Source organism: Lutra lutra, chromosome 4 (assembly GCF_902655055.1).
Source record: "Lutra lutra chromosome 4, mLutLut1.2, whole genome shotgun sequence".
Taxonomy (NCBI): domain Eukaryota; kingdom Metazoa; phylum Chordata; class Mammalia; order Carnivora; family Mustelidae; genus Lutra; species Lutra lutra.
In genome coordinates, this window is record NC_062281.1 from 49,992,315 (window position 1) to 50,006,221 (window position 13,907).

Here is a 13,907-nt window from a genome sequence, read left to right on the forward strand (position 1 = left end):
CATGACCCAGGCAAGCTGCTGCAATTAACTTTTAGTTTCCTCATCCTCAAAATGGTGAGGATAAGAACTAAGATTTATCAGATTTATTATTATTTTTTTAAAGATTTTATTTACTTATTGACAGAGTGCAAGAGAGGGAACATAAGCAGGCCTCCCACTGAGTAGGGAGCCTGATCCACTTCAATCCAGTTGAACTGATCCAGTTCCATCCAAGGACCCGAGGACCGTGACCTGAGCCAAAGGCAGCACTTAATGACTGAGCCACCCAGGTGCCCTGATTTGACAGCTTTGAAGGAGACAATGTTTGCAAAGCACTAGCAGAGCCTTGGCACGTAGTAATATTCCATAAATATTGTCCAGTATTTTGATTGTCATTTCTACCTCCACACAGATAGGGCCCTCTTGCCTGTCTGAAGAATCTTTAATGAGGTCTCCATAACTACCCTTGTCAGACATTTTTGCTGGAGGCATCGCTACTTCGAAAGCCCCTCTCCCAGGCAGTCACTGAAGATTGGATATGAACCCGGAGCTGACTCAGCCTAAGCCCAAGCACTTTGTTCTTCACCCCAACTATTATGAGGAGGTAAGAGTCCTATGAGCAGACCTGGCCTCTTCTTTTGTCTCTTTTGCATTTTGGGTTTCTGCTTCAGTTGTATGTATGTATGTATGTACATATGAAAATATTTTTTAAGTAGGCTCCACACCTAACATGGGGATTGAACTCATGAACCCAAGATCAGAAGTCACAATCTCTACTGACTGTGCCAGCCAGGCACCCCTTCAGATTTTTAAGGAAGGGTCTTGGAGATACCAACACAGACACAGACACACACACACACACACACACCTCTCCAATGTGATAAAGCCCAGTTTCCTTAGCCGCCATTGAAGACTTGCATTATCTAGCTGGAACTGACTTTTCTAACCTCCTCTCCCTGTTGCTCGCCTCCACTTCCGGCGCAGCCCACTCCTGCCCAAACTGACCTGTTATTCACCATGCATGCTGTGTCCTTCCCATCTACATGCTTCAACCCCAGATGCTCAGACTTCTCCCTCATATCCAAATTCCACCCTATTTCCAGGATCAAAAGCAATATCAGATCTTTGGAAGGCTTCCCAGAATCCTTCCCAAAGAAAGTGCCTGGGCTTCAGACCGAGTAGACCCAAGTTCACACCTAATTTTCATCTCTAACCAACTGTGTATTTGTGATTCTTTAAAAAATCAGCACCTGGGGTCTTGCCAATAAATAAAAACTTAGCCTCTAGCACTGACAGGAGGTCTAATTGCACAAACAAGGTATATAGGCACTAATCAAATACCTCAGGTATACCAATGATTACTTCCTGCCTCAAACTATGGTCATCTCTTCTACTTACTTATTTATAGACATGGTATATAAATACATGGTTGGGGAAAAACAATTTGAGTTGAATCCCTAGTCTCATTCCCTATACTAAAATAAATTCTAGATGAACAAAGGTTTTAAATGTTAAAAATGAAACATCAAAAAAAAAAAAAGAAAGAAAAAAGAAAAAAAAATCAACAATAATGAATGAATGAAATAAAAGGTAAATTTACCTACAAATTGGGGGTGGAGAAGGACTTTCTAAGCAGTACACAACAATCAGAAGTCAACAAATGAAAGGACTGATGAGTATAGCTAGTGAAAAAATTCAATGTTTCTACAGAAAAAAGAAGCTATAAAAATTAAATCATATCACACTGAGGAAATAATTTTTCAACCTATATTATGAAGGGATAACTTTCTTAATTTACAAAGAGCTCTTCCATACCAAGAAAAACTGCTGAATATATCAATAACAAAAAGACAAAGTGTTTGGTCAGGTAGCAAATACACATGATTAGTAACTACAAAATTATTCAATTTTCATAATAAAGAAATATAAATGAAAGCAAAAGATACAATTTTTAACATGCTGGACAGGCAAAAACTAAAAAGATAATATTCAATGTTGGTAATGGTGTAAGGACACAGGCTTTCTCATGCACTGTTTTGGGGGTACGAACTGGTGCTACTTTTGTTGAGTACAACTGAGCAAAATTTGCAAAAATAAAAAAAGAACACTCCTTCAATTCACTACTTCCACTGCTAAAAATGTATCTTAAAAATACAAGCCCTACACAGTAATTCAAGACCTCACAGTAATAGGCTAGTTGCAAAACTTTTTGCATTGGAAAAAAATGAGTTATTTGTTAATAGATTCCTGGTAAATTGAGTCATGATATATATCAAAATGGAATTCTAGGCAGTTGTAAAAAGAATGATGTTGACAAGGATATTTCTAAGAAGTACTAGGTGGGAAAAAAGTGTAGAAAAAATATGACCCCATTTGCATAAATCTGAAGTATGGAAGTGGGGTGGGTTGAGTGAGTATTAATGAACATACTCAACTGTAAATATTTTACTAGAAAATACATATGAAATGGAAGCATTTACTTTTGGGGAAAGGAATCAAGTGCAGAAGAAGGGGACATGTGGAATAGAGGAATATTTTTATTTTATACTTTTCTAATCCAGTCTAGGGCCCAGGTCTAGTAGTAATATCTGTGTATATTACATTGGAATGGTATATACATAATCATCAGCTCTTCTACTGTGGACATTTGTTCCCAGATTATCTATTAGGACAACTGGAGAGGCCCAAAGTTTTGAGCCCTGGACAGGATTTATTAACTGGATTAATAGAAGTACAATGCATTACTGCGTGGAAATTCAAGCATTTTTAGAATGAAAATCCTTGACAGTGAGAGACTGAAACTACTGGTTATGGAAAGCGAAAAAAATAAAACATATATAACTATGATGGGAGTTACTTCTGCTGTTGCAAGGGAATCAGGAAAAGGTAGATATGGCTTTACCAACAACTTTGATGTTTCAGCTCTAGCCTGACAAGTGATCCAAAATGTCACATAGTATTTACTTTCAGTATCAGCAGGCAGAACCTTTTAATAGCACACTTACCATTTTTCTTAAAATGAAAACTAAAAACACTTTTTTTTTTTTTAAACTAATCTTTAGGCCCAGTGTGGAGCTTGAACTCATGACCCTGAGACCAAGAGTTGCATGCTCTACCGACCAAGCCAGCCAGACAGCCCTGAAACCATGCCTTTATGTGGAGGCTGCCATCACCTACATAATCATGTTTATAAATGAATGAAATCTCTTTTCCAACAGTGAATATGTGGCTCTGTGGGTTTATTAGTTGCGAAAATTTGAATGTATTCAAACTTACAAAAAAGAAAAAGGGTTTTAAGCTTCATGCCAGCCTAATGCCCTCCCTGTAACTGTTAGGAGTCATTTGCACAATCACACAGGAGATTAATTGGGCTTCCTGCTACCACTTACGTCATGTACGTAAAAAATGTGCTCAGGGGTTCCAGGGAATGATTCCGGAAATATTCAAATTCTCTGCATAGCTTTTTCCTCATCTCCGTGTCAATTTTGGAAACAGTAAGAGGATTTGTTTCATTAGCCAAGAAGTTGCCATAGTCAGTGGTCTGGAGATGAATTTTCACATCTGAAAATTAAATGAAACCTCAAATCAGATTAAAGTTTGAACATGCATACATAGCTTTTACAACATTAATTGAATTTATTCTGACTTTATGATAAATGTATATTAAATTATTATCTTATTAGATGTGTATGCCTATGTATGATTTAGCCTTGAGTGTTACTCTCTAAAGCAATAAAAAATTCAGTGTTAGTACAGATATTCTAGTACAACAACAACAAACTCAATTATCAAAACAATCTAGAACTACTTAATACAGCTGAAAAGAACACTAACAACCACCCAGTCCTAAGTTTACCTGAGCCCGTTGTAGTCATTTGGGACTAGCTGCTCAGAAAGCTGTTGAGAAGAATCCTAAAGCTTCATCTCGGCTTGATGGAAACAAGAAATTTATTAGTGATATTTACCATGGGTACGGGAGGTGGAATGGGCAATCAATAATATCCTTTTAGTATAGATGAAGAAATTGAGTCTCAGTGGGGGCTAAGTGGTAGAGTTGCAGAGAAATAAGGTTTGAATTGGGAGATGGCTCTCTTTACTCTTAAAATCCAACATCATTTCCAGAAGACCACACCAGGCATCCTGTAAATGGCAATGTTTTTCAATGCTAGGTAAGTGCTGAAGCATTACGTGGGACAGGAGAAGAGGTAAGAAATGGAGCTAGACCAGTAAGCAGGAGGTTGTCCCCAGGAAGATGGGGCTTGGCCTTGGCGTGGCTTCCTTTTTATCCTGAGGCTTACCGGGAGCCCTTGTTGGCTATGAACAGATTGCTGCATTAGCTGATCTGACGGTGAATTTGAAATTAGGCCCTCAAGTGATTGTTAAGTATCTGAGAGATTCAGAGGGCAGGCATGCTTCCTTAGTACCTGGAGAAGATTATGCACTGAAATATATTTTATCTGACTGCAGAATTTACTTGTTTAAATACCTATTTAATTAATTTAATTTTAAAAAATACATACTTTTGTTTTTTTGGGGCCATGTCTTGTTTGGCTTTTCTTTTGGCAGCTCGGATTTTTTATACACTTTGACAGTTTGCTTTCTCAGCACTGAGGAATATTTGCCAACAGAAGAAACACAAATGTTATTTCTTTCAAAACCATGATATTTTGCTCATGCGGCATATGTTTCTTTTAAGCAAAAGAACTCCCAAACCTTTCAGCTGCCAGTGAGATCCTGAAATTCAATGTCTCAAGTGTTTCAGACCCCATAGCAATCATATAATACTGTAGTCAATGGAAATGGAAAGGCAAATGAAATAGAAGGAGCCTTTTTTCCCCAGCACCAAAACAATCCAAAGGACCCTTGCATTGGGATTCTCGGAGAATCTCAAAATCTGAAATGTTTGCTCTGAGATGGAAACAGACTGCTAATAATATCAACAATGCTATTAGTTGTATAGTTTTCAAAATGGGCTCACTTAATTTTTTCTCTGCATTTCCCCAAGCGCTTATTTAAATAGGTATGTAATAAAAAGGACTCTGTGGTCAAATAAATTTGGAATAAACGGGCTTCTTAGCTGTAGGAACTGAAAGCCTTTAACACATTACTTTGAGTGATTTTTGAAAAGAGTATGTTCAGAATCTCCCAAGCCACTAGGAAACAATGGAGCCACCACAGAGCACACTTTGGAAAATTACACCACTTTTTTATCCAGAGAAGTGATGTTTTTTCTTTTTCATTCAAATGAGGAAATGGAATGTTTTCCAAACTGGGATTACTATCAACTGAATCAATTTAATAGGTCCCAAAGAGCAAAGAATGGAAGTATTAGATTAGGCCATTGTAACAAATATGAGCATATAACACAGCGTAGCACCCACACATGTGCCTGTGTGTCTATGGGGCAGCGTAAAAATGTGTCCTCTGTGGCTTGCAGTCACTAGGGTCAGTGAATTCTTGGAGATCACTTGGTTAGTGAGGTAGGTTGATGCTCTGGGACATCAGGATTATCTTCAATTAACTTGTTGGTCAGATTAGTTTTAGAAAATGGTAATTTTTTTTTTCCTGTGCAGCTTCCAGTCTGGGGCTCTCTCTAAAAGCGAACGTGCAGACCTTTCACACTCCAGGTAGGTTCTACGCCAAGGAAGCACCTTCAAGAGGAACCCACAAGGGGTGTTTTCCTTGAGCCATCCCCTGCCTTTTCCCTACACCCTGCAGGTGCTGAACTTCAGAAGTTACCTGGCTTTTCTGAACTCTGTTTCTTCACCTATCAAATGGATACAGAAAACATACTTTCGGGTTGATGTGGGGATTAAACAAGTGGAGGTAAGTGAAGAGCCAGCATTCCTATGGAGGAGCTACTCCATAATGTTACCTTTCCTCTTCTCCCTTGTACCCACCTACTTCAGCGATAATCTGATTCAGTTGGCTGAAGACTTTGGTTCTTATTGTCTACACCAGAATATTCTCAGCCAATACACTGGCATCAGCTATCAGATCTTGTAATTACTCAGATTTTAATACATATACCAATTTCTATAAAACCAGGACGTCTCCCTCCATTTTTGCTTAATTTACTGCCTTTCTTACAGTGATAAAGCTTCAAGTCCTTTTTGGTGCTTTCTTACTCCCAATCCCTTGCACTGTTCTTTATTGTCCTCTCTGGTTTCCACTCCACGTGCCCCTGGTTTAGAATGGCCACCTGACATCAAGATTACTGCTGTGAGCTCTTAAATTGAATCTCCCAAGCTCCCTTCTCCTCATGCACTCCCTGCCTCAAACTCAATCTTTCCTAAGAATTATTTGGAATTTGGAGTCACTGACAGTTGTAGGCAGATTAAAAAGGACTTTGCTAAATTTGTAACATTTTACTACTGACAGAATGGCTCTCATGGACATTATCTCTTTACTTGAGCAAATATTCCCATTTCATAGATGAAGAAACTGAGGTCCAGAGAAGTATGTTTATGTTTTCTATGCTTCCAAGTACTTGACTGAAGATTCAGACATGCCTCTTGGCCTCATTCATTTTCCTAAAGCTCCACAATCAGATCTCCAAGGCCCTTCAAGATTTTTTTCCCAGTCTAAATTCCGGCCTTATCTTCAGGTATTCTAGTATTGCAGCCAAACTGGTTTACTCCTCACCCATATGCTTTTATTTAAATACAGGAATCTGTAGTTCATTAATTTTCCCTCCTGGCCCAGAACGCCCAGCCACCTCAACACTGTTTGCTAGCATCTCACTGGCATTTTCCTAGCTTATAGTCCTGGAGATCTACTTTGCTTTTGAATATATGTTTGATCTATAGGTTTAAATTGTTCTTGTATTTTATAACTTTTATTGTTTTTACTTATTTATGATATCTTCTCAACTAGAGAGCTGTTTAGGGAGTGCATAATATTTTGTTTATCATATTCTTTACATCACCTAATACAATTTTTATCACATAGATTAGCTTCAAATATTAGTAGATAAAATTTCTTTTTTTTTTTTTAAAGATTTTATTTATTTATTTGTCAGAGAGTGAGCACAGGCAGACAGAGTGGCAGGCAGAGGGAGAAGCAGGCTCCCCGCCGAGCAAGGAGCCCGATGTGGGACTCGATCCCAGGACGCTGGGATCATGACCTGAGCTGAAGGCAGCCACTTAACCAACTGAGCCACCCAGGTATCCCAGTAGATTTAATTTCTGATTAAAACCTAGGACCTTGGGGTTCCTGGGTGGCTCAGTCAGTTAAATGTCTGCCTTTAGTTCAGGTCATGATCCCCATGATCAAGTCCCACATCAGATTCTCTGCTCAGTTGGGGGTCTGCTTCTCCTGCTCCCTCTGCCACTTCCTCCTGCTTGTGCTCTCTCTCTTTCTTTCAAATAAATAAATAAAATCTTAAAAAAAAAACCACAACACACACACACACACAAAACAACAGGGGCACCAGGGTGGCTCAGAGGGTTAAGCCTCTGCCTTTGGCTCAGGTCATGATCTCAGGGTCCTGGGATTGAGCCCTACATTGGGCTCTCTGCTCAGCAGGGAGCCTGCTTCCCCCTCTCTTTCTGCCTGCCTGTTTGTGATCTCTCTCTCTGTCAAATAAATAAATAAAATCTTAAAAAAAAAAAACCACCAACAAAACAAACAAACAAAAAACACCAAAACAACAAAACACCTAGGGCTATATAGCACTTCATTATATAATTCCATGCATGTTATCAGGATTGAAACTCCTCATTCTGGCTCTTATGCACCAAACAGGTGCTCTCTGAAGAACACAATCAGCTACATAGGACCATATATGAAACACCATTAATCATAACCATGAGATGGGAAGAATTATTTCAGGAACTCAAAAGTCTAGCAAAAGGGGGAAAACTAGTTCTTGTTGTATATACACAGTTGTTCAGGGAAGGGCTTATGATTTCCTAGGAATTCTTATGATTAGCCGTTTACAAAACATTTTCAGAAATTTCTGATGCTCCTGATAACTGGGAGTTAGGCCAGGGAGATATGATCTAAGTATCAGATAAGAAAGCACCATGTTAAAAGTTAAGCAGTTTGGCTTAATATCCTAGAGCCAGAGAGTGGAATTGCTAGGACTTGAACCCAAACATGTACACTTTTCTAATGTGAATTTTCAGATTCTTTCTATGTGCAAAACATAGCCTTAGGGCCGGGGAACTAGGACAGTAAAGTAGACAGTCTCTACCCCTTTTTTTAAAAAATGGGTATTTCTTTTTAAAATTTCAGTTTTATTGAAGTGCATCTGACAAATAAAACTGTAAGGTATTTCAAATATACATCTGATATACATATACAATGTAAAAGTACCCCCCCACCTATCTGACACTTCAGTGGCCTCACATACTGATACTTTCTGCCCTTAAAGAAGCTTGTAACACAGAAGGAGATAGATTCATTTATTAGTTTATGAGTTAAGTCCTTAACTGTTAATTCAGGGTGCGAGATAGTCAAGCAAGACAAATGTACATCCCCGGTCTGACATATCTATGCAAATGTCACAGAATCAGGTCCTTCACAAGGTACAACAGAGTATGAAGTTAGGGCTTGTCAACTGTACCCCAACATGGCTGCAGTAGGAAATGATTTACAGAGGAAGTAAACGGAGTGGAGACTGGAAAGAGGAATGAGTGTTCTCCAGGCACACAGGATAGAGAACGGAATTTGTGACTGAAGGAAGAACTTTACAAAAGGTAGAAGGGTTCTGAGGAAATGCTTGCAAGGTAGAGATCAGCAAGACTCCTCCACCCTTTTGAACCAAGGGTGAAGTTGATCCGGCCTGATGAAAGCCACTGAAGTATTTCTGAACAGGAAAGTGACGGCATTGGATATGCATTTTTAATACAAGGTGGAAAAGTGCTATAATTAGAGGCACAAGTAGTATTTAAGGGAGCACGAAGAAAGTTCTTTGAGTTAAGTCTTCCTCATATATATATATATATTTTTTCCTTTAAAAATAGATAGTAGGTATAAATATAGGTAAAAAGTGAAAGGTCGCCTAAACTTGTGAACCACTGCCGCCCACTTACTCCTAGATGCAGGTAGTTACTATTTTTAGTTTCTGTTGGATCCTTTCAGTATCTAGACCATCATATAGAAAATGTATTTTTAAATTTATCTACCTTTTTACTAAAGAGTACTATACCACACATAGTTCTTCCCGTTGCTTTCCTCCCTTAATAGAGCTTGGTGGTCTTTCCATATCAGTCCTCGTAAGGGGGTATCCTCATGCCTTTTTTTTTCCTTTAATAGTTGCAGAATATTCTGTTATGTGAATGTTACATAATTTGTTTAATCAGTTCCCTGCAGATGGACATTTGATTTGCTTCCATCTTTTGCTATTCTAAACAATGCTATATGAAATCCTAGGCCAAGTGTATATGCCTTTGGAATTTTGATAGGTACTGCCCAATTGCCCCATTAAGAGTTCTTATTTTTCAATATTTTTATTCTCCAGAGTGGGAGCCCTTTTAGGGCAGGGATTATATCTTATTTAGTTTTACTTCCTCAACTCTAGCTAGAAATGCTTAACATGTTGTTAAATTAATTCCTATTGGAAAAGAAGGAAGGTTGTGTCCTCCAAAAGGGACGTAATTGTTAGTACGATAGAATCAGAGTCCCTCATTCCCTTTTTAAAAAATATAGCAGAGAGGACAAAGGAAAGGTTCAATCCACAGAGCCAGCAGACACTTCTCACCATATATTTTAAGAAAATATCAAGTACTCCCAGTGTCCTAGGATCGAGCCCCACATTGGGCTCTTTGCTCAGCAGGGAACCTGCCTCCTCCTCTCTCTCTCTCTGCCTGCCTCTCTGCCTACTTGTGATCTCTATCTGTCAAATAAATAAATAAAGTCTTAAAAAAAAAAAGAAAATATCAAGTACTAAATTCTAGAGCTCTAAAGTGTTAATTTTACCATCTTGTCTTTTTTGAAGAGGAACGAATATTTAACAGTCTTATTTGTCATTAAAAAAATTCTAATGGGGGCGCCTGGGTGGCTCAGTGGGTTAAAGCCTCTGTCTTCAGCTCAGGTTATGATCTCAGGGTCCTGGGATGGAGCCCCACATCGGGCTCTCTGCTCAGCAGCGAGCCTGTTTCCTCCTCTCTCCCTCTCTGCCTGCCTCTCTGCCTACTTGTGATCTCTGTCTGTCAAATAAATAAATAAAATCTTAAAAAAAATTCTAATGAAAATAGCTATATTGCCATCAAAAGAAATGGAAAAAAAAGCATGTTATTAAGGGGGAGAAACCAATCTGAAAAGGTTGCATGCTGTATAATTCTAACTATACCACGTTCTAGAATAGGCAAAACTATGAGACAGTAAAAAGACTGATGACTGCCAGAAGTAGGGTTGGGACAGCGGAATGAACAGGTCCAACAGAGTACTTTTAGGGCAGTGAAAGTACTTTGTATGATACCATAATGACGGATACATGTCATTATCTATTTGTCCAAACCTGTAGTGTGTAACACCAAGAGTGAACTACAAGGTAAACTATGGACTCTGAGTATTATGATGCATCAGTGCAGGCTCATCGATTATGACAAATGCGCCCTAGGCTGTGCTGGGGAATGCTGACAATGGTGAGGCTGGGAGGGTGTAGAGGCAGGGGGTGTACAGGAAATCTCGGTACTTTCTCCTCAACATTGCTGTTAGCTTAAAAACTGCTCTAAAAAAACAAAGTCTTAATTCTTAAAAAAAAGTGTTAATTCTCTAAAAGAATATTTCATGTCCTTTTAGCATTATTATTTCGCTGCAAAGTCACTTTTAAAGGTTTTAAAGTTTCCATATGGTGCAGAGTTCCAGCACTACCAGTGGGACGCGCCATGTGCACTAGCCTTGCTCTTTTGTCTCTGGGAAGGACTGAGTCACCGAGTGTCCTAGCAACTGATTCAGGTCACTGTGAGTCAGGGGCAGACCTTGGAACAGATGAGTATTCTGATCACACTGGCACAATTATATACGCAGTTAAGCACAAGAATGAATTCTAGGACGTTTCAAAGCTTTGCTAGACAATCTTCATTTTCTCTTCTAAATTTACCTGAAATCATATGTATTCTTTCTAAGTAATTCTAAAATAATTTGTCAGTATCAAAACACTTCTGAAGTCTAGAGAACTTGAAAAGACTAAAGGCAAATTTAATCTTTGCTAAGTTAGCTTTTCTTCTGCAGAAAGTGTCTGTGTCAACACAGGGTGCCACAGTGACAGTCTTACCTACTTTTCTTCATCCATTACTGGCACAAGGCATATTTTGTGCAAACGTAAATAGAAATTCCAAAGTCCTTAACATCTGTTCCAGTAAATGACCTTGATTTCTTCTCTCCAAGTCTCTCTCTTTTTTTAAAGATTTATTTATTTATTTATTTGACAGAGAGAGAGAGAGAGAGAGATACAGAGAGAGATAGATTACAAGCAGGCAGAGAGAGAGGGGGAAGCAGGCTCCCTGCTGAGCCCCAATGCAGGGCTCTATCCTAGGACCCTGAGATCATGACCTGAGCCAAAGGCAGAGCTTAACCCACTAAGCCACCCAGGAGCCCCTCCAACTCTCTTTTTAAAAATATTTTATTTTTAAGTGATCTCTACATCCAATATGGGGCGTGAACTTAGAAGCCCAAGATCAAGAGTCACATGTTTTACTGATTTAGCCAGCCTGCTGCCCCTCTTCTCAATTCTCAAGATATCCAGTTCAGGAGACTGTTGGGTTTCTCTCAGCACATTTGCAGGTGCAACAGTTGCACTGCTTTTCACAAGTTATTTCCCAACATCCTATGGAATAATCAGTAGAGCAGACCTTATTATTTTCTTTATCAAAATGGAGCTGGGGTGCCTGGTGGCTCTGCTGTTAAGTGTCTGTCTTAGGCTCAAGTCATGATACCGGAGTCCTTGGATGGAGCCCAGCACAGGGCTCTCTGCTTGGCAGGAGTCCGCTTCTCCCTCTCTCTCTGCCTCTGCCTGCCATTCCCTCTTCTATGCTCTCCCTCTGTCTGTCAAATAAATAAATAGAATCTTAAAAAAAAAATGGTATCAACATAGACAATAATCATTTATTTTCAGTTCATGCTCAGGAGACATGGACATTTTAGTGGAAAAAGAGATGCGGATATGCCTGCACTCCTTGACTAGAGCGTCAGACTAGCCGTGACCATTTTAAGCATTGGTGTGCTTAACTGTCACCTGCAGACGTGAAATCCTTATTTAGATTTCTTTTCTCAGCAGCCATTAGAACGTGCGGTTAATGACTCACACATGATATTCCTGGGAGTCTCCAAACAGACTGGCCCACGGATTCAAACATAGTTGTGAAATGAATGGTTGAAAAAAATATATTATTAGGAGGGAAGTAAGATAAAAGCTGAAGCACAAGGACAATAAAGCAATGGTGTAAGTGCCAGGGTTTCTTAAGAGGGTGCAGGGACGGCTCTGGGTGGTCCATGACCCCTGATAGTACATGGAAAATTCTGTATGCATGCACCTGTGTATTTTCTAAGAAGATTCTTTCTTCAGGTCTTCAAAAGGGTCTGAAACCCTTTTTTCTCTCCCAAATTGAAGTTGAGGGTTCTTTAGTGAGTTGGCTAAATGTAATTTCGTATCACATTTTAGGCATCTTATGTATTGTTTGTGTTAAAATTTGCATTCTTTAGCTCATTTAAAAGCTTGGCTGGAGGTGCCTGGCTGGCTCAGTTGGAGGAGCTCAGACTCTTGACCTTGGGGTCATGAGTTCAAGCCCCACGTTGGGTGTAGAGATGACTTAAATAAATAAACTTTAAAAAAATTTAAAAAGTAAAAGCTTGACTGAAAAATGAGTATAATTCTTTTAAGTGGCTTCTGTTAGAAACACTCATTCTTTTTTTTTCATTATTATTATTATTTTTTTAATTTTATTTTTTATACACATATATTTTTATCCCCAGGGGTACAGGTCTGTGAATCGCCAAGTCTACACACTTCACAGCACTCACCATAGCACATACCTTCCCCAATGTCCATAACCCCACCCCCCCCATCAACCCTCAGTTTGTTTTGTGAGATTAAGAGTCACTTATGGTTTGTCTCTCTCCCAATCCCATCTTGTTTCATTTACTCTTCTCCTACCCCCTTAACCCACCCATGTTGCATCTCCTCTCCCTCATATCAGGGAGATCATATGATAGTTGTCTTTCTCCGATTGACTTATTTCGCTAAGCATGATACCCTCTAGTTCCATCCACGTCGTCGCAAATGGCAAGATTTCATTTCTTTTGATGGCTGCATAGTATTCCATTGTGTATATATACCATATCTTCTTTATCCATTTGTCTGTTGATGGACATCTAGGTTCTTTCCATAGTTTGGCTATTGTAGACATGCTGCTATAAACATTTGGGTGCACATTCCCCTTCAGATCACTACGAGAAACACTCATTCTTCCCTTATTCATTCACTTTTTGTACTTCAGTTTAGGTACATTTTCTCTTTTTATTCAAGTATAGCTGACATACATTATATTAGTTTCAAGTTTAGGACACAGTGATTCCACAAGTACGTACCCTTATGAAATGTTCACCGCAGTAAGTATAGTTACTATCTATCACACTATGAAGTTACCACTATACTTGCACAGATTTTCTGTACATGATTCACATCCTCCAGTCACCAAACTCCTCATTTAATATGTTGATGTGATTTAGGGGTTGGAATTATATTGTGATTATTTGCAGCTAACAGAATTATTTATCATCTGAAAGATTTTTCTAGCTGTCTCCACTGCTAGGGAAAGGAGAGCATCTACCTCAGACTGACCAGCTCTGCCTTAACTCTGGCTCTAACTGCTCAGAACCACAAACAAGTGACCCAGGACCCCTAGCCTCTGCCAAGTCACCTTCAGGTTTGTTTTGTTTTGTTTTTGCTTTTAACACCTTTCCTAGCAGTTTTGATCCAT

The 13,907-nt window shown here is 39.1% G+C and overlaps 1 protein-coding gene across 1 annotated transcript in view; it reads right to left on the reverse strand.

Moving 5' to 3' along the window:
• The window catches only part of ATP6V0D2 (ATPase H+ transporting V0 subunit d2), a 45,680-nt gene that overhangs the window by 29,599 nt on the left and 2,174 nt on the right, over positions 1 to 13,907 (reverse strand). Inside the window, exon 2 of the mRNA XM_047728000.1 lies at positions 3,369 to 3,540. Coding sequence (XP_047583956.1) covers positions 3,369 to 3,540 — 172 coding nt within the window. The remainder of the gene's footprint in view (positions 1 to 3,368; positions 3,541 to 13,907) is intronic.